Source organism: Gorilla gorilla, chromosome 14 (assembly GCF_029281585.2).
Source record: "Gorilla gorilla gorilla isolate KB3781 chromosome 14, NHGRI_mGorGor1-v2.1_pri, whole genome shotgun sequence".
NCBI lineage: Eukaryota > Metazoa > Chordata > Mammalia > Primates > Hominidae > Gorilla > Gorilla gorilla.
In genome coordinates, this window is record NC_073238.2 from 57,173,350 (window position 1) to 57,198,436 (window position 25,087).

Sequence of the window (25,087 nt, forward strand, 5' to 3'; positions counted from 1 at the left end):
GTCTTCCTTTTGCTTAAAATTCTCCCATGACTTCCCATTGGTCTTAGAATAAAACTGGCTTATAAAAGGTTGTGTTATCTTGCTCCTGCCTACCTTTCCTCCCTCACTGAGTATCATTCTCTTCTTCACTCACTATAATCCCATCACATGGGGTGATGTGTGGTGGCTCATGCCTGTAATCCCAGCGCTTTGGAAGGCTGAGGCTGGTGCATCACTTGAGGTCAGGAGACCAGCCCAGCCAACCTGGCAAAACCTCATCTCTACTAAAAACACAAAAATTAGCCCGGCATGGTCGTGGGCACCTATAGTCCCAGCTACTCAGGAGGCTGAGGCAGGAGAATCGCTTGAACCTGGGAGGTGGAGTTTGCAGTGAGTGGAGATGATGTCACTGCACTCCAGCCTGGGCGACAGAGCAAAACTCTGTCTCAAAAAAAAAAAAAAAATTCCCATCACTTGGGACTCAAACAGTCCAAGCTCATTTGTACTTTAGAGCCTCTGCACTTGCTCTTCCCCTCTTCGTAGGCCATCTAAGTCCATGCATCTGCCCTCAGTCTCTATGTGGCTGGTTCTTCCTTGTCCTTTGATGTCACCTCTGCAGTGAGGCCTTCCTAAGTAACCTATCATCTCCAATTTCTTCCTTAACATCACCCTGTGATATGGTCCTCACAGTACACATCACCATCTGAAATAACAGTGCCTTTGATTGTTGACTTCCATTTCTCTCCTCCAGATTATAATTTCCACATGGTGAGGGACCCCTTCTGCCGTGTTTTGCCCTAGTCCCGGAGCCTAGAACACAGCCTTTATGGAGTGTAGTCTGATAATGTAGTTACTGAATGAAACAAATCTTCCTGGCACACATTCTTCACCCCTGAAAACAACATGGATGATGAGTGTAGACTGCAAAACAGCTCACTGGCAATTGCTCTCAATTCACTCAAACCCTGCGAAGACTGATGCCTTGTCATGAAGACATAAGGTAATGTGATTCACTTTTGAGCATCAGTTACTAAGAGGACATCAGAGTGGTTGAGCACTCTTTGATACTATAGGAGTGTCCTCAACTTGCCTATGTCCACAGCAGTGTGAGTCAACCAGAGATAATGGGTGGGAAAGAGTTTGCTTCTCTCAATTCCTATCAAGAATCTAAATGGGAGGGAAAAGAACCAATTTCTATTTTTGTTTAATAGTTTTAGAAAGTACGTACATGCTACTGCAGTCGAAATTGTGCTCTGGGTTTTCTTCTGAGGGTTAATTTGGATAAAAACTATTATTCAGGGATGGTTCAAGTTTGAATAAATCAATTCAGTTCATCCCAGTTTTCACCTCATTGCCCAAATCCTTTCAAGTCCTTGACCCCCATGCTCTGTCGTTTCTCTCTGGAATTTCTACTTGTCTTCTCCTACTCAAATAGTTACAACGGGTCAGGTGCAGGTGCACTCAAGCTCATTACAGGTTCATTGAAAAGCTTGTCAGGAATCTCAGTGCTTTCTATTATAATACTCAGAGTTGAGTTTTCTGCAATGTGAACTTTTAAACTGTAGAAAGCACGTTGTCCTTTTGATGCCAATAAAATCGTGCCTTTGGAGAAAACCTAATTTACATCCCCTACACACACACTATATAGCTTGTGTTGTTGCCTTGAGTAAGAATGGACACGGCTATTTTATTAAGAGTTCATTGAGTATGTATTCTCACATGATAACATGGGAAACCTCATTGCACACTTTAAAGGCAATACAAACGTAAGCTCTTTTCAAAAATTGATGAAGAGCATAAAATATATATTTAATGACTTGATCAGATACTTCAAAACTAATTACTGAGTTTATTATCTAGAAAAATCTCTTCTTGGATTAAATTTGGAGCTATACATTTATTGGATCTATTTAAGTAGAATCAAAAGAAAGAAAAAATAACGCATAGAAATTAAACAGCCCCACCAATATTTAGGTATTCAGTAGTACGGAAATAAAGAATGAAAGCCAAGATTCCTATAACAAAAAAATTATCTTTTCTACCTCTAATCAAATAGCTTGGGTGTTTATTAGGTGCCCATCAAAGATAAATATTACAGCAATGGAGCCTATTAATGTGACACATCACTACGTTTAAGATGCTTAAAGTCTTACAATTCAATTAATCCTCAGAAATCCAGAGAAATAACTGGCTACTACTAGCAATCAGTTTACAAATACAATATCAAGTGTTTTTTAAACAGGAAGTATTTTAAAGAGAAAATAGGGCAGGTGCGGTGGCTCACTCCTGTAATCCCAGTACTTTGGGAGGCTGAGGCAGGCAGATCACCTGAGGTCAGGAGTTCAAGACTAGCCTGGCCAACACAGCGAAACCCCGTCTCCACTAAACATACAAAAATTAGCTGGGCATGGTGGCACGTGCCTGTAATCCCAACTACTCAGGAGGCTGAGGCAGAAGAGTCACTTGAACCCGGGAGGCAGAGTTTGCAGTGAGCCGAGATCCTGCCACCGCACTCCCACCTGGGCAAAAGAGTGAGACTCTGTCTCAAAAAAAAAAAAAAAAAAAAAAGAGAGAAAATAATAAACAGCAATAAAATGGCTAAATTATGGCCTACTTTATAATAAATAAGTCGTTAGCATGCTTCCCCACCACCATCTTACCCAACAATATAGCCTAACCGACATATCAGAGTTTTGATATTTCCTTAAATAAGAGAAAAAACATATAATTCACATTTGTAGTTTCAAAACTATTTTGACTGGACTCTGGGGACAACATAGTTCAGTCAAATAAAAGTGAGCTCCCCGCCCACAGTTACAGGCACCATCAGAATAGGGAGCTTCCACTGAATGCTTTTTAAAGTCTCTCATTTAGAAAATGAAACCAACATAACTTAAAAATACAGTTTAGTGACAGTGGGAAGGTTAAATACGTTCCAAAAAGCCATTCACTATCAAAAGAATTTGTCCCTTTAAATTGTGAAAACCCTTACATTCTTCTCCAAGATACTCAACTACACCCCTAATGAACTCAACCCGTGTCCCCCTAGAAATCTTAGCATAATAATGGCAGACAATATGGTGCTTATTAGCACTGTCCCAACAGTAACATGATATTTTACTAGGTATTCTTAAGTCTGATATTAGGATTAAGATGGAGAGTGCTTAGACTATTTGAAAATTACTTAATGGTTCTACGATTTTTTTTCTCTAATGTGTCAATATTAAATAATGTTAGTGAGTTTTTGTCTGAGCTTTTGCACTCAAGTATGGGTATCTGACCGTCTATATTGATGTAACTGTTATAACGAAGTCTATAAATGGTAGACCATCGTCTCCAATTAGGATGTTTTGTCCTATGGTAAGCAAATTAAATATACCTTAATTGAACACACAACTTAAGAACATGAGTCAGTTTTCTAATGTGAGTTTATAATGCCATCTATCCAAGAAAATTGTGCATGCACATATGTACACACATGTGTGTACTTATATATGTAGCAGTTGGCATACCTCATACATATATCACGTCCCAATAACAGATTTAAAGGTAATACGCATTCCAAAACCATATTAATAATGTTATAATGTTTTCCTAAAACACTGTACAAACTTTCTAGGTAATTGATTTAACCAAGGATGCTTATTTTATTAGCCAGTTTTACCTCCTGTGTTCAGTCTGGTGGATTTTGGCTCTTTCTTGCTCTTGCTGCTGCCGTTTAAGTTCCAGTAATTCGCTCTAGGAACAATAAAAGTTTTAAAATATGGTTTTCAATTAACACGGTTGTACAGAAGACACCCAAATCAATTACATATTTAACCTCAACTGGTACAATATTTCATTTTTGAAACTTTTACTTAAGTACTATTTGGATGTGAAATTATTTTCTTATATACGTAGGTAGCAAATAACTGTGGCTTAGTCAAACAGAATAGCTCTGTGAGTGTAAAATTGCTAGATTAAAAGCCAATGTGCATGGTCAAGATACTAGATCAGTGGGTACAACACAAACAGAAGAAAATACAATGTAAGTCAAACTCATCTATGTCTTACAGAGAACAACAAATCAAATTAGTTCCTTCAGGAATATCACACAATACTATTTCTTGGTATTTCTCTAGCATTTCTTTCCTAATAAATTCACAGCAACTTACAAATAAATATTGGACTCAATCTTATAGTGTAATTCTGTTAATAAAACATTCTCCATCCTGGAGAATAAGCACTCACCTATTATTGATTAGTTACTTCTAATACCAGCAGAACTTTGAGATCTCTGGAGGAGATACTTTGCTTCATATAAATCACATTATTATAACTAAATCTTTAGCTTCCAACAGTCTGCTTATCTTCTTGGAAGAGGCAACTTAACTTCCAGACCTAGTTACTATGTTTACAGTATTATACCGAAGAACCAATCCCAGGATTTCTCTAATTTCCAACTGTCTACCCTAAGGCAGAATAAATTTTAATCCCATTTCAAAGACAAAAAAATGCAAAGAGAAGAAAATTATTAGGCCCAAGTCATATACCAGTGCCTGAGTCAGAGAGATTTTCTGGTAGAGAAAATACTGTCAAGTCTTAACACATACCAATAAAAGGTTGCTATTGTTGTTTTAACCCCAAACTTCCTTGATGAAAAATATACAAAAAAACCCAAAGTTCAGGCTGACATTTTATTAACTTTGTTCAAAGACCCTCTAATATTCCACAGTCCCCCAAAATAAAAAGACTTATTTCTTATACTGTGATATTCCAAATACATTGCTCATCAATCCTTAAAGCGCATTACTTAACCCTAATTCCTATATAACACTAATAAGGGGAAATCATTGAATAATATTTGAGTTTTTGAAATCAATGAATAATATCTGTCCACTCAATAAGCATTTGTTATGCACCTCGCTGCCAAGCTTTATGCTCAAGTCTCACTCTTGCACAATAGGATCATTTTTTAGTCTACCAAATATTAGTACTCTTTATTAGTACTACCAAGTATACCAATGTGAAAGAAGCTCCTGTCCTCTCCCTCGTCTCCACAATCATTTTCAATTCCTGCATGTGGTTTCATAAGTAATTATCTTCTTCTTAATAGTATGCATGTTTATTCATTTCTTAATTTTTATTATTATACTTTAAGTTTTAGGGTACATGTGCACAATGTGCAGGTTAGTTACCTATGTATACAAGTGCCATGCTGGTGCGCTGCACCCACTAAGTCGTCATTTAGCATTAGGTATATCTCCCAGTGCTATCCCTCCCCCCTCCCCCCACCCCACAACAGTCCCCAGAGTGTGATGTTCCCCTTCCTGTGTCCATGTGTTCTTATTGTTCAATTCCCACCTATGAGTGAGAATATGCGGTGTTTGGTTTTTTGTTCATGCGATAGTTTACTGAGAATGATGATTTCCAATTTCATCCATGTCCCTACAAAGGACAAAAACTCATTTCTTAATTTTTAAAAAACTGTATTATCTTTTGACTACCTACAATGGAAAAAAGATTGATGCCTCTATTACTACCTTCACCCCAATCCCAACTTCCTCTCATAGTACAGCCCCATCATCATTCTCTTACAATGTTTCTTTTTTTAACATTCAGTGTGGTAGGAGAGGGATCTAGAAATCCTATAGCTCCTCATTCAAGTTTCTAATTCATCCTCCTGTCTTCAGCTCTAGGCTTCAAAGGTACCAGATGCCTCTGATTCCTCAACTTAACCAACTTCTCTGTCTTACTGCTTCTTTCAAATGAGTACTGGCTTTTCCTGCTCCACTAAATCAGTTACCACTGACCATCTAGTTCCAGATTTAAAATTTTGGCTTATATCTTTGCTGCAGTCTACTAGTCTGTTCTTTTGCTCTTGTTGGCTTATGGCTTTTTAAAAAAATTCCTGTATTTTTAGTGGTATATGGGGAGAGAGTGATAAAACATAAGCAAATGAAATGCTTTTGATGTGCAATGTTTAACCAGAAAACCTTAATATTTTCAAATACAAGTTTTACCAGAATTGTATTACTTGATCCTAACAACAATTGCAAAGGTAGGCAGGCAAACAAAGTATTATGTGATAAATGAATGAGCAATATCATCCTCACCTTACAGATAAGGAAATGGGATCAGAGACACAGTTTTAGTAACTTGTCAAGAGCTAAATAGCTTATTAGTAGCAAAATAAAGACCAGGGCTTACATTTTCTTGTATCTAATAATCTTCTGCAGGATGCATTCAAAATAAATGGTTGGAATTAAGGATATCCTCATGGTGGCTCACCATACTCTAGTATAAACAGTCATGTCCAGAACTACAGGACCCATTCACATTCAAAAGTTTTAGCAGAATATATATAACCTAAGCACAAATCTAAATCCTTCTTGCCAAAGGATGCTGATTATTTTCACTTTCATTAATCCTATTTCTCCAAGGAGCAACTTCTGGTATCTGGCCCATTGTGAGTTTAATACAATGCATTCTGAACAAACTAACTCTCATTAGTTCTGGAGTATGACACAAAGACAAAAAAAGTATAAAATACATATATATATATATATATATGCATACTATGACATGTTACTTTAAAATAATTTTTAAGATACTTTTTTCAGACTTGGCAAAATGATCATGCAACTTGTCTGAGAAAAAAAATACAATCACAGCCATACAAAAATACTGGAAAAGAAAACAAAAAATGAGAAAGAACCAGCTTCATCAAACATTGAAAGATATCATATGAGAACACATGGATGGGGACAACACACTGGGGCCTGTTGGAGTGGAGGATGCACGGGGAGGGAGAGCTAATGGATGCTGGGCTTAATACCTAGGTACTGGGTTGATCTGTGCAACAAACCACCATGGCACATGTTTACCTATGTAACAAACCTGCAAATCCTGTACATGAATCCCTGAGCTTAAAAGTTGAAGAAAATAAAACTATAGTAATTAAAACAATTTGAGTCTAGGAAGAGACATGATACATATGGAAATGTAGTTTATCATAAAGTTGTGCTAAACCATTGCAGGAGACAGAGTTTCATGAATGATGATGGACTAGCCGACTACTGTAAGAAAGAGCAAAACTAGACCCTTAATTTCCATTAAATAAATTTTATAGAAGTCTAAGATTTGAGCCTAGAAGATGGGAATAGAAGTTTTCAAAGGTGGCACAGGTGAATTTATTTATAAACTTGGAGTGAGGAAGTTCCAGAAGTTATAAAAAGAAAAAGATTAATAAATTTAGCTGCATGAAAATTCAAACTTTGCATTTGGAAAAAATACCATAAAATTAAAAAATTAACTGTTAATGAATGTTTAGGATATGCATAGGCTAATTCAATTTTCATTTATTCATTCATTAAATATCTGAGTGTCTATTATGAGCCAGGCTTGCATCTACATGATAGGCTATAGTAGTGAATAAGATAGATGAGATCTTTGCTCCTTTAGAGTTTATATTCTAGAGAAAGGAAACCCATAAACAAGTGAGAAAAATATCCAACTATAATCCCAGGCAGAGGATTAAAACACACTGATGTGAGATTCAGTGGTTCAGTGACTATTTTAGGCTGAGACTCAGGAAATGTCCCAGAAAGTGGGTAAGGACTTCACATAAACCAATAAGGAAAAAACAACCAAAAAGAAAAAGGGCCAAGGGATAGGAACAGGCAGTTCACAGATAAACTACAGGTTGCCTGTCAGTTCAAAATGGTCATTATCTTCACTCAAAATCAAAGAAATATTAAAACGATGAGATAAAGTGTTTCTATTGTATTGACGAAAATCAGAAAAGTTTGACAGAAAACACTCTGGTATAGCATCTAAATTAGTGAAACCTAATTTAGTTTTTGGAAGTCAATTTAGCAATAAGCATCAAAACGTAAGACGTATACATCTCTTGCAGAAGTGTTCAAAGAGGTATGTGTATGAATATTCACAGTTATATTATTGAAACTGTAAAAGTTTAGGGAAACATGTTAACGCCCACCAACAAAACACTTGCACCATAAGTGAGACCATCAGCGCAATGGAATACAATGGAACAAAGACTAAGATGGATGTTTTCTAAGGTAGAGCAGGGGCTTATGGAGAGATCTCTAAGATACATTAAGTGATAAAAGATAGGTTCAGAGCCGTTTTCTTAGGACGCTTCTATATAAATAGAAAATATACACATACATTCATTTTGACTTTTATATGCTGATGTGTATCCAAAACATTTAATGAAAAACTACACAAGAAAATGTTAACTGTAATTAACACTGGGTAGCGGCGCTTGAAGTGTGAATGGGCAAGAAAAGGATGCTTTACTATCTTACATAGTTTTTGTTTTTTAACTTTTGAACCATGCGTATATATTATTTCCTCATACCATCAGTAGGAATTTATTATCAGTGTGAGAGGCCATTTCTGTTTTCTTATGCTTTCCTTTATTTAAAAATCCCAATAAATATGTAATTTTTAACACAGAGAGATATAAAACAGCGAAACACTACACATGAAGCTAAGAACTGTTAGGGAGGAAGAAAAGATGGGAAGAGAGCAACATACATCATCCTATTATGGAGGCAAGGAAAGGGGAGAAGAGATAAAGACCAGGAGGGAAACGGGGACGGGAGCTGATGAGGCATCACCATGCAAGAACATTGCTCCAGATGGCCGAACGGAAGGTGCTGGCATCGCTGCACTCAGGATTATTATCCTATAACTAGCAAAGCGTATTTACTAAGGAGAGGCTGGTTTTTCTTCCGTACTAAGAAGGATAATTTCAGCTAATTAATTTGTTCTGCTGAACTGACAGCCACCGAGGATGTGTCTGCATGCCTTATAAGCATATTCTTGGTTCATTTACTGAGATCCCACACAGAAGTTCAATATCTAGAGTTAAGCAAATAAAAAATAAGTTGTTCTTGTTTCAAGGACCAAGCTCGGGACATGAAAAGCATCAAAGTGCTCTAAGCAGGAGGACAATGACATGCAACATTTGAGGCATTGTTAAGGCCTGGCCTACTCAATGCATATTGTCACACGCCAACCATTTTCCAGATACCTAGGTTCATGCTAAAGGTACAGCTCCACCCTGAAATAAATCACAGTATAATGAGGCAGACACACCTAGAAACAACTCTGACACAGGGCAAAAAGAAATGAGTTGCTAAACACAAAATTAAGCTACATGACATGGGAATACAAGGAAGGAATGCAAACAAGAGAAGGGTGTTCAACACTTTGTGCATGTCTTATCACTGTGCTACGCAAATCCCTACATTCATACAGAGCTGCATACAAACGAGGGTACGTTGGTGATATGATAAACAAAATACCATCCTAGAGATTGAAAGTATGGAACTTCCTACAAACGTTGGCCAAGTGGTATGTGGTAAATGAGGACAACACTGCAAATAGCGCCACTGCCTGTGGCCACCCGATGCAGTGCTCACCCAGGAGGGCTGCTCTGCTGGGGAGCTGCAGGATGGCACCAATACCTCTGCTTCGAGCCCAAGTCAATAATAAGAAGAGGGGTTGCCATTTCCAGCAAGAGGTTGCAAACATCATTTCTCTGGGCTCCAATTGTCTGATGGTGCCCTGTTCTACAGAAGGGTCAACTATACAAACAGACAGGTGTGTGTAAGGCTGGATGCTTAAGAAACGTGACAAGGTTAGAGGGAAAACATGCTCCAAAGCAAAGTTTCAGTGTGGTAATTGAAGATGAACATGGGGTCATTTTAAAACCATGTCTGAATCCCAGCAGAGCATGTTCCGACATGGTTCAGCTTGACTGCTTTATGTAAACATGAAAATGCCATCGCCTGGCAAAACAAACTTCTCCCAGGAGAGCCTGTTCTCTCAACACAACAAGAAAAAAGGGATAGTGGAAGCAGGAGAGTTGAGACCATGAAGTCATGAAGTTCAAGAATGCCTTCCTTTGAAGGTTTAATACAGAAGAGCTTTCAGGGGAAGGAGGAGAGTTTAAAGAAGTCCTGGTTCTCAGGCATCCACAGTAATACCTTTGCCTTGAAGGAGAAAGATGGCCTTGGCTATCAAGAATGGGGAGAAAAGGCAGAAGCTACCACCCAAAATTTTCAGAGCACCAACCAAATCAAAGGAAATACATACTAATGGGTGAAGTAGAGTTTAAAAATAACACAAGTAATGTACACTCTCCCCTTACTATTGTTAGTTTTTAACTTTTAATTTTTTTAATTGACAGCTTGTACATATTTATAGGATACAATTTGATATTTTGATACATATGTATGTTGTAAAATGATCAAATCAGGGCACTTAGTGTGTCCGTGATCTCATGCATTTATCATTTATTTGTAGTGAGAATATTCCAAAGCCTCTTATCTAGCTCTTTGGTAAGGTACACTATCTTACTGTCAACCACAGTCACTCCACTGTATAACAGAACATCAAAACATATTCCTCTTATCTAATTGTAACTTTGTATTTGCTGTTGCTAGTTCTATCATTTTAACAGAGAGAGAAATAAACTTCCAGCTACAACAATCATGGAATCACAGCTCTACGTCTCCCACCTAAAAATATTTCCTACACAAAATGCAAGGAGGAGGTAGGTTTCAAAACTTATCTGCACTCTATTTTATGATCTTTGTTTTCATTTTCATATATGTGAGCATATTTCTATTATGTTATTAAAATGTGGTAGTAATTGCTGCATGGTATTTATTCCAAACTCCAAAACCTTCAAATCCTGTATCACTGAACAAACTGTTTCAAATTTCCCATTAATCTTATGTTAAAAATAAACAACCTTGTACATATATCTTGTCTGTATCTCTCATTATTTCCTCAGAATAAATGTATACCTTTAGATCTAATATTTTTACTTTTAGGAAACTCTTCAGAATTTGATGTTGCCAAAGTGCCTCTCAGTTTATCCTCTCACCAGTAATAGCACTTCAGTGTTTGTGGTATATATTGACATCTACTAGTGGAAGTTCTCCTTACCCCAACAAATACACAAATTATTATTCATATTTTTCTAAAGTTTAAATTTCATTATTTTTCTCTCAGTTGAAATTTAGAAACAGTATTTTCAAATTACCTCAAATTCCATTGAAATTTATTACTAGAATTTCATTAAACTTACAAGTAAACTTGGATAGAACTATAGTTACTGAAATCTTGAGTTTTAGCATTCGGGAACATTAGCCATCTCTGCTTTATTCGAATGGACTTTTATGTATAATAACCAAAACAGCACGGTACTGGCAAACAAACAAACATATAGACCAATGGAACAGAATAGAGAGTCCAAAAATACATCCACACATGCAGAGCCAACTGATTTTTGGCAAAAGGGCCAAGAACATAGGGGAAAGGACAGTCTCCTCAATAAACAGTAGTGGGAAAACTGAATATCCACATGCAGAAGGATGAAATTAAACCCTTTTCTCTCATCACATACAAAAAACAACTCAATTTGACAGTTTTCACAAAAGGCGTTAAAAAATAATCAACTCAAAATGGATTAAAGACTTTAAATGTGAAACCTGAAACTAGGAAAGTACTAGGAGAGAATATGGGGGAAGCTGGGCACGGTGGTTCATGCCTGTAATCCCCACACTTTGGGAGGCCGAGGCAGGCAGATCACTGCAGGCTAGGAGTTCGAGACCAGCCTGGCCAATATGGCAAAGCCCCATCTCTACTGAAAATACAAAAATTAGCCAGGCACGGTGGCACACACCTGTAATCCCAGATACTTGGGAGGCTGAGTCATGAGAATTGTTTGAATCCCAAAGGCAGAGGTTGCAGGGAGCCGAGATGGTGCCACTGCACTCCAGCCTGGGTGATAGAGAGACTGTTTGAAAAAAAAAAAAAAAAAAAAGGAAAAGAAAATATAGTGGAAAAGCTCCATGACATTGGGTCTGGGCAAGGAGTTTTTGGATAAGACTTTAAAAGGACAAGCAACAAAAGCAAAAACAGACAAATGAGATTACATCAAACTAAAAAGCTTCTCCACATCAAAGGAAACAATCAGCAGACTAAAGAGACAATCTACAGAATGGGAGAAAATATTTGTAAACTATACATCTAATAGGGGGTCAGTATCCGAAACACATAAGGTACTCAAACAACTCAACAGCAAGAGAACAAATAGCCTAATTTTTAAAATTAGCAAAAAGGGCCAGGCGCAGTGGCTCATGCCTATAATCCCAGCACTTTGGGAGGCCTAGGCAGGTGGATCACCTGAGGTCAGGAGTTCAAGATCAGCCTGGTCAACATGGTGAAACCCTGTCTCGACTAACAATACAAAAAAAAAAAAAAAATAGCTGGGCGTGGTGGCGGGCGCCTGTAATCCCAGCTACTCAGGAGGCTGAGGCAGGAGAATCTCTTGAAAACAAGAGGCAGAGTTTGCAGCGTGCCAAGATCATGCCATTGCACTCCAGCCTGGGCAACAAGAGCGAAACTCCATCTCAAAAATAATAATAATAATAATAACAATTAAAAAAATAGGCAAAAGGCCTGAGTAGCTATTTCTTGAAAGAAAACATGCAAATGGCCAACAGGTATATGAAAAAATGCTCAACATGACTAATCATCAGGAAAATGCAAACTAAACCCACGATGAGCTATTATCTCACCCCCATTACAAGGCTATCATCAAAAAGGACAAAAGATAATAAGCGACGGCAAGAATATGGAGAAAAGGGAGCCCTTACACGCTGCTTGTGGGGGTGTAAATTAGTACAGCCATTATGAAAAGAGGTATAAGGTCTCTCAAAAAATTAAAAATAGAAGTACCATATGATCCAGCAATCCCACTACTGGGTGTCTATCCAAAGGAAATAAAACAAGTATGTCAAAGAGATTTCTGCACCCCCATGTTTATTGCAGTACTGTTCACAATAGCCAAGATATGGAATCAACCTAAGTGTCCATCAATGGATAAAGAAAATGTGGGATATACACACAATGGAATATTATTCCACCATAAAAAGAAGGAAATCTTGTCATTTGCAACAACATGGATAAACCCGGAGGACATGTTAAATGAAATAAGCCAGGCACAGAAAGACAAATACCACATGATTTCATTTATATATGGACTTTAAACAGCTGATCTCATAGAAATAGAGTAGAATCATGGTTACCAGAGGCTGGGGTGGTTAGGAGGAAATGGTGAGGTACAGGGAGATATTGGTGAAAGGATATGTAATTACAGTTAGATATAGGGAATAAATTCAAGAGATCTATTGTACAGCAAGTTTAATGACAATAGTTGTAATTAATGACAATAAATAATGATCATTTATTATATTCTTGAAAATGCAAAGAATGTTAAGTGCTCTCACCACAAAAATGGTAACTGTGAGGTAATGCATTTGTTAATTAGCTAGACTTAGCCATTTCACAATGTTTATATACTTCAAAATATCATATTGAACATTATAAACACAAATAATGTTTTCTGTCTATTAAAATTGGACTTTTGTGGATTCCAGGAAAGTTTTTAATTTTTTTTAGTTGTTGAACAATTATTTATATAGCTGCTTTTTGATTAGATCTTTTTGTCCCATAACGTATTTTCTAATTAAGTTTTGCTTGTATTTGAGAAAGTTGTTGATTCTTGTATATATTTTTTAACCAAATCTTTTTTTTTTTTTTTTTTTTTTGGAACAGAGTTTCGCACTTGTTGCCCAGGGTGGGGTGCAATGGTGCAGTCTTGGCTTACTGCAACCTCCGGCTCCTGGGTTCAAGTGATTTGCATGCCTCAGCCTCCCGAGTAACTAGAATTACAGGCACCCGCCTCCATACCTGGCTAAGTTTTAGTAGAGATGGGGTTTCACCATGTTGGCCAGGCTGGTCTCGAACTCCTGACCTCAGGTGATCCTCCTGCCTCGGCCTCCCAAAGTTCTGGGATTACAGAAGTGAGCCACCACGCCTGGTCCAACTCTCTTATTAAACTCCATTTGTTCTCATTATTTTTTAGTTGATTCTCTTAGTTTGCACAGGCAAATTGCTCCCATGCATAAATAACAACCTACTTCCAATAATTAGAAAAGCTCTTTTATTTTTAGTTTTATCAAGTTGGTTAAAAAATATCCAAACCTTGTTCCATTCAGTAAAAACAGGGAATTTTTTTTTAGTTAAAAAAATAAGTTTTCTATCAAATAACTTTGAGTAGCATGAGGCTGGAATTCCCAGAATAATACTGGGTAACAACCAAGTTTGGTAGGGGTTGCAAACATCCTTATGTTGTTCATAGTTTTAGTTTTTCACCACTGAATATAATGTTGGTTATTGGTTTAGAAGACTATAAGTATGTTAAGAAAATATTATTTTTAGTTCACTGAAGTGTTTTTTAATTGATAGTAAAGATTAAAATTTATCAATGTCTTTTTGTGTAACTAAAGAGCCAAATATTCTTGTCACATGACCTATCCTATTGCAGTGATAAGATATAAAAAGTTTTAATATATAGCTACTTATCTTTGCATTCCTGGAATAAACTCTACTTTCCCTTGGTAAATTGCTATTAAGAGAAAAATTTCATCAGCTAGAATTTTCCTTCAGATGTTAATCTCTGTCTTTATAAGATTGGTCTATCTGTGAGAGACAGAGGGAGGGAGGGAGAGAGAGAGAGAGAGTGTGTGTGTGTGTGTGTGTGTGTGTGTGTGTGTGTGTGTGCGCGCGCGCGTGCGCACATGTGTGTGTGCACATGCTTCCTTTATCAGATTGTGACATCATGGGGATAGTGAAATAAACTTCTAAAATGTTTCATCTTTTTTCTTACTCTGAAATAATTTGTAAAGCATAGGGAAAAAAAATCTGTTCCTTGAAAATTTGAAGGAATTTGCTTCTAAAATTATCCAAGTTCAGCCTCCTGGGGGAAGTAATTCTCAGAAAACTTCAGAAATCACTTGCATTTTCATTGGTCTTTATGAATTTTAATTATGTGAGTCATTAGAGTTATATATTTTCCTAGAAAATCATTCACTTAATCCAAATTTTTAATTCATTAGCATAGCATTGTTTATAGTAACATAATTTTAATCTTTTCCAAATCTATGGTTCTAGTCCCTCATTTCTAATGACGTGTATTTGCATTTTTACTAATCTCTTCTTGATTAGACTTACCAAAGATGTGTGCATTTGTTGACCTTATCAAAGAACAAGCTGTTAGATTTTCATAAGAGCTGTTTCTTAGAGTTTTATTATCAATTTCTGTTCTTATCTTAATTACTTTCTTCAGGATCATTTATTGTTTTTGTTCTAAATTCATAGATCAGATGCTTAATTCACATCTTTTTTTAGTATTGAATGGATTAAAATGTTGTAATTTTGAGTACAGCTTTACATGAATTCCCTATAAAAGGCTCTCACTATAATTTTGTATGTGTTCTATAATAATAATTTTCTCTGTCACCCAATAGTTTGAGTATTTTCTGACTTTCAGTATTTTACTGATTCTTATATATATTTTGACTGTAAAATCAATGACTTTCTAAATGACTATAAAACCAATAACCATGCACAATCAATAAATGCAATCAGCTTATCACATATTTTAAGAAGTTTCTGAAAGAGAGAAAGGAGACAGATTACATTACCAGGGAAAACCAATGTGCAGGACAAATTGGAGCTAAGTCCACCTGCTTCTGAAGGAGCTCCAGGAGGGAATACTGGGACAGTCATTTAGATGATCAGTTAGAAAACTGCACTAAGAGCAGCTTGGTGGTGGGTTCTTTTCCCTCCCACACTTGCGCTACATAGTAGGCAGCACTATCATGGCCCATAAGGTAAGAAGTGAATGAGAGAGGCATGGCTGGGCTCAGGGAAACAGGGCAACGTCCCAAGTACCTACTGACTATAAGAGAACACGAGTCTACTCCACACAGAAGACAAGCTCCTACATACCTCATTCAGCAGCATATCCAAATACATATAAGGAAATAAGAATAATCAAACATTTGAGAAAGAATTCCATGGGAGATAAAGATTAAAATGGAAAGAAAAAAACAGTTAATATGGTAAATAGAAAACTTATGTTTGTATAGTTACAAATATACAAACATTAAATAAGATGAGATGAGAAAGAATATTGCACTTACAAAGCAGAACTACTTACCAAATCAGCAATCTTGGTAAATAAACATATTCAATATGTGCCAAATAAGCAGAATGAAAAGTCAAGAAAAACTTTAGTGAGCAGGATGATCTAGCTAAAGCTTTCGTCCAGAATCCAATTTAAAAAAAAAAGGCCAAAGGGATAAGAAGTATAAGAAAACAATGAAGGTATATACAGAACAGATCTGAAATGTCCAAAGTCCATTTGATAGATGTCCCAGAAATGGAGAGCAAAGACAATAAGGGTAAAGAGACATAAAAGAAAATTAGGAAGAAAAAAGGAAAACTGAAGAGAGACATGTATTTTCAGATTAAAAGAGACAACCAAAGGCTATGCAAGATTAGAAACAAAAATAGAAACACTGTGAAATTTCTTATAGTACAGGAAGGGGGAGTGGAGAGAAGAAAAAAAACAGTAAATAAATAAAACAGAAAATTCAGTGTCAGTAAAAAAAGAAAACTAATAAAAAGTAAATCATGCAGTAAGAATACAAATACATGCAAATACGCTACTAATCATAATAAATGAGAACATATCAAATCTACCCATTAAGAGATTCTGAAACTAGGTAAAAGGAAAACCAGACATTTCTTTCCACTCAAAATCTACTTTAAACAATGACACAGAGATGTTAAAATTAAGTGATTAAAGAAATGTCATGTAAATACTAACCAAAAAAAACTGGTAGAGGAATTATTAGAATCAGGCAAGATAGTCAAAAAAGAAATCAAGCTGAAAAATCATTAAATACAAAAAGTAGTATACTTCATATTGATAAAATCTATCCTAAAAGGTAGGCTTCCCTTAGTCTGATTGGTCAAAACTGTATCACATGTCCACAGAGAAACCAATCACAGTCAAGGAGAATGGAATTCTCATGAAGTTAGACCACTTTGGGAATAAATCCCTGGAGCTGGGGTAGCACCTGCCTTTTCTGAAACACAGTTCACGCAAAGTAGGATGGATACTTGAAGAAAAATCAGAGCTGTAGAGAAGCAGGCAATCAAAAATATTTGACACATCACTCTGAAATTATCACAATGCCTAATTTATTTCCTTGCAGCATTAGTATTATGGTTTGGCTCTGTGTCCCCAGCCAAACCTCATATTGAATTGTAATCCCCAATCTTGGGGAAGGGACCTGATGCAAGGTGATTAGATCGCGGAGGCGGATTGCCTCCCTGCTCTTTTCATGACAGTGAGTTCTCAGGAAACATGGTTGTTTAAAAGTATATAGCACATCCCCCTTTGCTCTCTCTCCTGTTGGCCATGTGAAGATGTGCTTGCTTCCCCTTTGGCTTCTACCACGATTCTAAGTTTCCTGAGGCCTCCCCAGCCATGTTTTCTGTATAGCCTGTAGAACTGTGAGCCAATTAAACCTCTTTTCTTTATAAATAACCCAGTCTCAGATAGTTATTTATAGTAATGAGATAACTGACTAATTAGTTACTACAGATTACTACAAGGTGATGAATCACTATAAAATTTAAAAGTATAATGTTGTATTTCTATGTCTCTTTTTAATTGTTTACTCCTCCCTTAAAATGTAAACTTCTGGAGAGCTGGAACCTTGTCTATCCTGATCTTAATTATAGCTTCAGCAACTTGCATAAGGCTCAGTATATAAAAGGAACTCAATACATGTTTGCCAATAGAATGAATGAATGGTGCTGGGAGAGATTGATCTGAGACAGATCAACCAAAATAATACAGTTTAAAAAAAAATAAAAGCCAGAGAAGGAAAGCTTTAAAGTGGTGTTAGTGTTACAGAGTTCAGGGAGAAGATAGGAATTACAAAAAGACCACTAAACTGTATGTTCAGAAGGGATTTTACATTTAGGAAGCAATTTCAGTAACAGCATTTGTGAATATAAACCAGATCATAAGGAATTAAGGGTGAGGTGGGTAATAAAGAAGTGGTTACAGTAAAATTACCTTTGTCTTTTTTTAAATTTGCTAGAAGCAGAAAAGGTAATATCTCTGAGGACAGCAAAATCAAGGAAGGGGTTAGCTGGTTTATTTTAGAATGGTAAGATGAGATGAGAAGTTCACGTGTGCTCTATCATCTTCTTCATGACCTACTGTCACCAACTGTGGCATATTTCTGACAAAAAAAGGAAGCATCCAATGGAGAAGAATGTATTGAAGATATAGAAAAAAGAGGAATTACAAATAAGTTTCTAGAAGAAGGAAGTGAATCACAGGTAAAGTATTTAGAGTTTAAACTTGAGGAGGCTCCTTTTGTCCCCAGAGCCAAGAGTAATTAAAAATGTGAAAGTCAGAGAGACACATAGAACAAAACTTATGTGCTGTCACCTAAACTTAACCTAGATTATTTACCTAAGAATTATTCCATAGTAGGTATCCAATAAATATTTGTGGAATGAATGGAATAAACAAACACATAAATGGATGCAATGATTAAAATGTATTGTGTTTTGTATCTTTTTACAGTAAACATGATCCTCCTGTTTTCTTAAGGTAAATCATTCAAGTGATAAGGAATGAAAGGTTCTACAAATAAAGAAATGCCTTCGGCCAGGTGTAGTGGCTCATGCCTGTAATCCCAGCACTTTGGGAGGCCAAGGCAGGTGGATCATTTGAGGTCAGGAGTTCGAGACCAGCCTGGCCAACATGGTGAAACCCCATCTCTACTAAAAATACAAAAATTAGCTGGGTGATAGTGGCATGCGCCTGTAATCCCAGCTGCTTGGGAGCTGAGGCACGAGAATCACTTGAGCCTGGGAGGCGGAGGTTGCAGTGAGCCAAGATCACGCCACTGCACTCCAATATGGGTGACAGAGTGAGACCTGGTCTCAAAAAAAGAGAAATGCCTTCAATGAACGTTTCCCAACAACAACACATCAGGCAAAAAAAGAGAGAAGCAAAAGTAAGGCAGAATAGATGGATAAATATCCTTGTGTAGTCTACTGTTACTGAAATCCCTAAGGATGGAATTATTTGTATATTAAAGCTATTAATTTTACTGAAAGCTACAGTAAGTTAAAGGAAATAATTTATGTAAAAGGATACATAATAAAAATATGTTCAACCAGTAACCAGAAAATATGTATATATCAATATTTAAGTCTAGAATAAAAACAAGATTAAGAAATAAAAAGTTTAATTTTCACTATCTAAAATAACTGCTCAACCTGAAAATTAAATCCCAGATCTAGTATCCTAATTTGTTAAGCATTCTGTTTGTCAAATGTTCTACTTTTAACAGTTTTTATGTTCCAAATATAGATATCAAACTTTTAAAAACACTATTTAAAATCCACTAGAAGTTATTTAAAAATAAATCATATCTACAACTGACTTTGCAACATTCACCTTAGTATGCTAAGTACCTCACAATTTTATGTTAAGTTAAAAGCTCATAGAAGCAGATGAACACTTTTATGTCATTTAGCAGACATCATTAAAAGTACAACATGACTATGTACCAGATTTAGCTTCTACTTGTTAACTACTAGAATCTTACCATAACATTGCCTATTTGATTGTAGATTTCAAGATTAGGATCTTGCCAAGACAAAAAGATATTTATTTAAAAAAAAAAACACTAAGGGATAAAAATGTTTCATGGTTCGTCTTTCTTACACAGGAGCTAAATAAGTAAATTTACAACTCGCATGATTTCTTTCAATGATTTAATGACAACCTATGGTGCCCAAAACAGCCTAGGGACACATTTATACCATATGCTGGGCGAAACTATGAATGAGAAAGGGGTTCCACACTGTTGGGAAGAAGATAGCACTCAAAAGGGTCAAATTATAGCAACACTAATGAATACAAATAGTTCATTTTTCAATGGAATTTTTACACACAATTGTTGTAATAAATTACCTTGTTGGGGAAAGACAAAGAAAACATAAATTAAACCAAATCAAGGAAATCAAAATGGGAGTTAGAATTCTAGTTAATTATAGAACTGAATATACAGATTTGAGAAATGTTCTATAAGAAATAGTGACAGGATTTGTTAACCACTAGTATGACAAGAGGAAAAGTTGGAAAATAATAATGAAGGGAAAGATAAATCATTTAGTTAGCTGGAGCCCCACCCCACTCCCTTTTTTTCTCGTTTAAAGGATCTGAAATAAAGTGGCACTTTGGAGCTAACCATGGGTCTTTCTCGTCATTCTCATTTCATGCTGAGCAGCTTCTGGCCTATTAAAAGCAGGTATGACCATCAAGTATGCCACTGACTATTTTCAGTTACCATACCAGAAATTCCACATTGTAATGAAGATTATTCTTTAAGCACTTTTCTTAGAAGACTCTGCATTCATTTCACTGATTTCCATTGCTCAAAACATATGGAATGCCTCACATATTTTTATACCCATGTAGCGTAACTTGGTTTTACTGTATAACTATTTTTAGTGAACATTTATGCCAGTTTCATAACTTTGCATGCCTACTTTCTTATGCATTATCATATTCTCTGGATACCATCTCTAATTTCATATATCTTCGGTTTAAAAATAGCAGTGATGGTGGTGGTGGTTTGTTTTGCAGATGAGAAGTTCACCAGTGCTCTGTCATCTTCTTGGTGACCTACTGGCACCAACTACGGCAGATCCACTGTGCATCCATGAGGCTAGGTACCGTGAAAGTTTTGACCAGAAGGAGCCACCACCATACTCTTAAAACACATCCAGAAACTCACCTTTTATTTTCAATGCTTGTATTCTTGTTTTCAGGATTTTCATGTGTCTAAATATTTCTGTTCAGAAATTCTTCAAAATTATCTAGTACCTCAAATAAAGAGTTAGCAATAACTAGTAGGGGCTTGTGAGTACCTTTTGATGTTGTTCATCCTTCATCTTTTGCAATTTTCTGTTTTCTTCTGCCTTTAGAGAATCTCTGTAAGCCCAGCTTCTGGCCTGTAAAGGTACAGAGAGAAAAAAAAAAAAACTTGATAGGATAAAGTGTTGTCACAGTACACCAAGCTGCCTACTATGGGCCCGGTGCTAATAACTCAACCTCTGTACTGAGCATATAGTAAGCTCTCCATACACCCTTGGTTATTAAGTGATTTATGCATATGTCTGAAAATGTCCCTTGGAACATATGAAAAGAAAACTAGTGTAAGCACAATCATCCTGCACATTTGAAAGGATGATCTAAATGTTTAATTAAGCTTTAAAAATATCCCCTCAGAGATAATCAACATAGTTTATTCCTTCTAGTGGAAAGTTTAGGACATTTTCAAGAATATTCCAACTAGCTGATCAGTCAATATTAAAGACAAGCAATAGTGGCACTGTCTTTAGAAGAACGGGCATGTCTACTGCTCATTAATGATATCTGATTAAGCAGCTTGTCAACTAGTGGTTGATACCATATAATTTCAAGGATGCATATTTTCTAAGCACTTGCATCCCTAATCTGGATGAAGCTTATTTCTACCTCTGAAAAGGAAAACAAAGCCTATTCAGGAACACATGACAACAGAGCCTTTGGAAAGCCAGCACATGCGGGAGAATGCCCTTCAGTGTCTCTGACCCATCACACCAGAGTTCCACACCCTGGCATAGTGACCATGTGTTCTGACATTTATGGCATTTCAAGTGTTCTGTTTATTTGTCATATGCTTTCTCTCCTTCACATTGATTTGCAGCCCCAGCTTCTGTAAGGCAAAGAGCTAATGCTTAGGAAATTACATGGATCTCATAAAAAACTATCAGCAGCTTCATGGCAGCAGGTTACATATTTCAGACCTAGTTCTCAGGACTAATAATCCATAAAGTTCAGGTAGGCTGGTTCCCCCTTTTTCCAGCCTACGTGAACTTTTATGTAACTTTTCTCAAGCACTTAGTTCATTCTGCCATTTCTGTCACTATAAAAACCCATATCCCATCAAATAATAAGAACCACTTCCCAAAAAAAGAGAGAAGCTTTCAAAATGGTATCATCTATGGCAGTGCCAGTTAGAAAACTGGAACTTCCTGTGTTCAGAAATCCCTGGTTTATACAAACCCTGCTGCACTGGGCAGGTAAACATACATCCTATGACTTTCTCTTATTTGCATCCTAAACTCAAGGGGACTGTGCTAAGACATAGAAGGGAAAAGTGATTCTCTGACAAGCCCTTCTTTTTATAATAGAGAAGGCTAGCCTTTATCACAAATATTCCATATAAGACCTAGTGAGGAAGGGAAGAAGGGAGGGAGGCAAGGAGGGTGAGAAGAGAGGACAGGAAGGAAGGAAAGGAGAGAAGAAGAAAGGAAAGAAGACAGCTTCTACTCAAGATATTAAAAGATAGAATAAAATATTTAGTTAAAGCAAAATTACAACTTGAATGAGGGTATCTAAATTCTATTTGAATAGCCTCCCTTTAAACTTGTCATTTTGTTGTTCTTTTATTAGAATACACGTCTTAGTTTTTGACTCAGAAAAAAGTGGTTATTAAATACCTTATTATTAAATAAGGTGCCTTATAAAGGTCCACAGAAACTGGGAAGTCACGTGGCATCCGAACTTATGAAAAGTTCAGGTACTTGCAATCCTAATGCTTGCTTACCCAGCTGTGATCCCTAGGCAGGACAGGAAGTTTCTGTTCAAAAATAATAGAAGGGAATAAATTGATCACTATTTTTCTTAGCTCTAAACACCAGAAATTTCTAAGTCACTGTATTCACATAATTTGTCTAACATTGAAATATTCATTTAATACAATACCAATGCTATATTTTATCATTCAACCAAAATACACCTTTATTTATCCTCCCCAAAAGCTATGTTATAATGTACTCATTCTATTAACAGTGTTTAAGCCTCCTCTGTGCAAGCACTGTGTCAGGACACGATCCCAGACCTCAAGCATTTACAGCTTAGTGTGAAAGTCAAACGAGAAGACTAATGGTTACAGTACAGCGTGATAGGTGCTATGATAGAGGAAGCCAAAAAGAAGGATATTTAATTAAACTAGATTGAGGAGACATTCCAAATCAAGTAAGGCTAAGTTATATTTCAAAGAGTGAGTAGGAATCAGACTATGCAGGGAGAAGAGCATCACATAAGCAAATGGAAAATAGCAGTGCATGAGTTTGCTAGGCCTTCCATAATAAAGTATTGTGATACTGGTGGCTTAAAGAACAGAAATTTACTATCTTATAGTTCTGGAGGCTAGAAGTCCAAAATCAAGGTGTCTTCAGGGTTGGTTCCTTCTGAGGGCTATGTGAGAAATATCTGTTCCAGGCTTCTCTTTTTGGCCTGCAGACTCCCTCTTCATCATGCATCTCTTCACATCATCTCCCTTGTATGCATGCTTCTGTGTCCCGATTTCCCCTTTTTATAAAGACACTTTTCATAATGAATTTGAACCCACTCTAGGAGCCTCATTTTAACTTATTTCCTCTGTAAAGATGCTATCTCTGAATAAGGTCACATTCTGAGGTGCTAGGGGTCAGGGCTTCCACATAAATTTTGAGAAGTGTGGGTCTCAACCCATGACAAGCATTAAGTTCTCCTTTCAAGATGGTGGAGTAAAGATGTTCCTGTTCCATTCTCCCCAAAATTACCCTAAACAAAGCAGAAAATGAAATACACACAAGCTCTATCTTCCAAAACCAAGAGATCCATATTCACAGAGGGAAATCTATGAAGACCAAGTAGATAAAGAAACAGTAAGTGACTTACAGAGGAAAAGAGCAAACCTGAAGACTTGCTGGAAGGGGCTAGAGGACACCTATGGGGAGCCAGTTCTCTCCACAGAGCAACACGAGGGCCCAAGAAATGGATGCACCAGCTATTGAGGAAGACAGATGGATAACAGGCAGGTAAAAAGGAAGGAATTACTAGATAGTCTCAGTAGAAGCCCTTCACCCCCATTTACCTGCTCCTGCTTTGAAAATGCAGGTGCTAATTCACCAAACACCAACAGGAAATGAAAAGTGTATTTTCTGGATAAACTAAACCAGGCATACGTGTAAAGACAGCAGCAGTGGACAAATGCCAGGCTGAGAATGAAATGACTCTATAAAGTCCTGCATACTGACCAGTGAGCCTCTGAGTCCCTCTCTTTGAAGTTTTTTTCTGCTTCCTGTACTGTTTCTTCTGAGAAGTAAGAAGTGATATATATATTTTTAAAGTAACAAAGAAAAAAGGAGGAGTTTGGAGACTTTTTTTAAATCTCCCCTTCTTCCCCCCAAAAAAACCAAATCAGTAAAATATTTAGAAGATAAAGTCAAGAAAATATGCCAAAATATGGAAAAAAGGTAGTCAAAGATAACTTACAGGAGAAAATCTCTAAAGTTAGAAGATAAATCCGGGAGGTCTACAATTTGAATAATAGAAATTCTATAAAGAGAAAATGAAAGGATATAAGTCAAAGATAACGCAAGAAAATCATCTAGAACTAGAGATGAATTTCCAGACTGAAAATGAATTAAAAAAAGACTTTCACACTAAATCACATCATTACAGAATGCCAGAAAAAGAAAAGATGATATTAAAGTATTTTCAGGGGAAACAGAGAAAATCCTTCATATAAAGCCTGAAATTCAAATGGCCTTGGATTTCTCAGGAACCAGCATTCAAAGTTAGAAGAGCAATGCCTCAAAATTCTGGAGGAAAATTATTTCCAGTTTGGAACAGTCATCAACAAAAATGCAAGCAAAGTATGAGACCTGAATAAAGATAGTTTCAGACATGGAAGGACCTGAACATGTTTACCTTCCATGTGTCTTCTCTTGGGAAGCTACTAAGTAATATGCTCCACCAAAACAAAGAAATAAAGCAAGAAAATAGAAGAAATGAGGCCCAGAAATCAGAGAACCCAACATGGGAAGGCAATAAAAGCAATTCCCAAGATGACCTTAAAACAGTGATTCTCAACCTTGGCTGCACATTAGAATGGCCCGGGGAGCTTTTTTAAACCCTGAAGCCCAGGTCACAATACAGCAGGCTCTCTGGAGGTGCAACCCAGGTATCTGTGATTTTTAAAGCTCCCTAGGTGAATCCAGTGTGCAGAGGAGGCTGAGAACTACTGTGTTAAAG

The 25,087-nt window shown here is 36.6% G+C and overlaps 1 protein-coding gene across 3 annotated transcripts in view; it reads right to left on the minus strand.

Moving 5' to 3' along the window:
* EPSTI1 (epithelial stromal interaction 1) overlaps positions 1–25,087 on the minus strand; it is a 102,231-nt gene that overhangs the window by 8,681 nt on the left and 68,463 nt on the right. For all 3 annotated transcript variants that reach the window (XM_004054437.5, XM_055360063.2, XM_063697306.1), the window contains exons 8-9: positions 20,887–20,970; positions 3,644–3,717 (exon numbers count right to left, since the gene is read on the minus strand). In XM_004054437.5, coding sequence (XP_004054485.3) covers positions 3,644–3,717; positions 20,887–20,970 — 158 coding nt within the window. The remainder of the gene's footprint in view (positions 1–3,643; positions 3,718–20,886; positions 20,971–25,087) is intronic.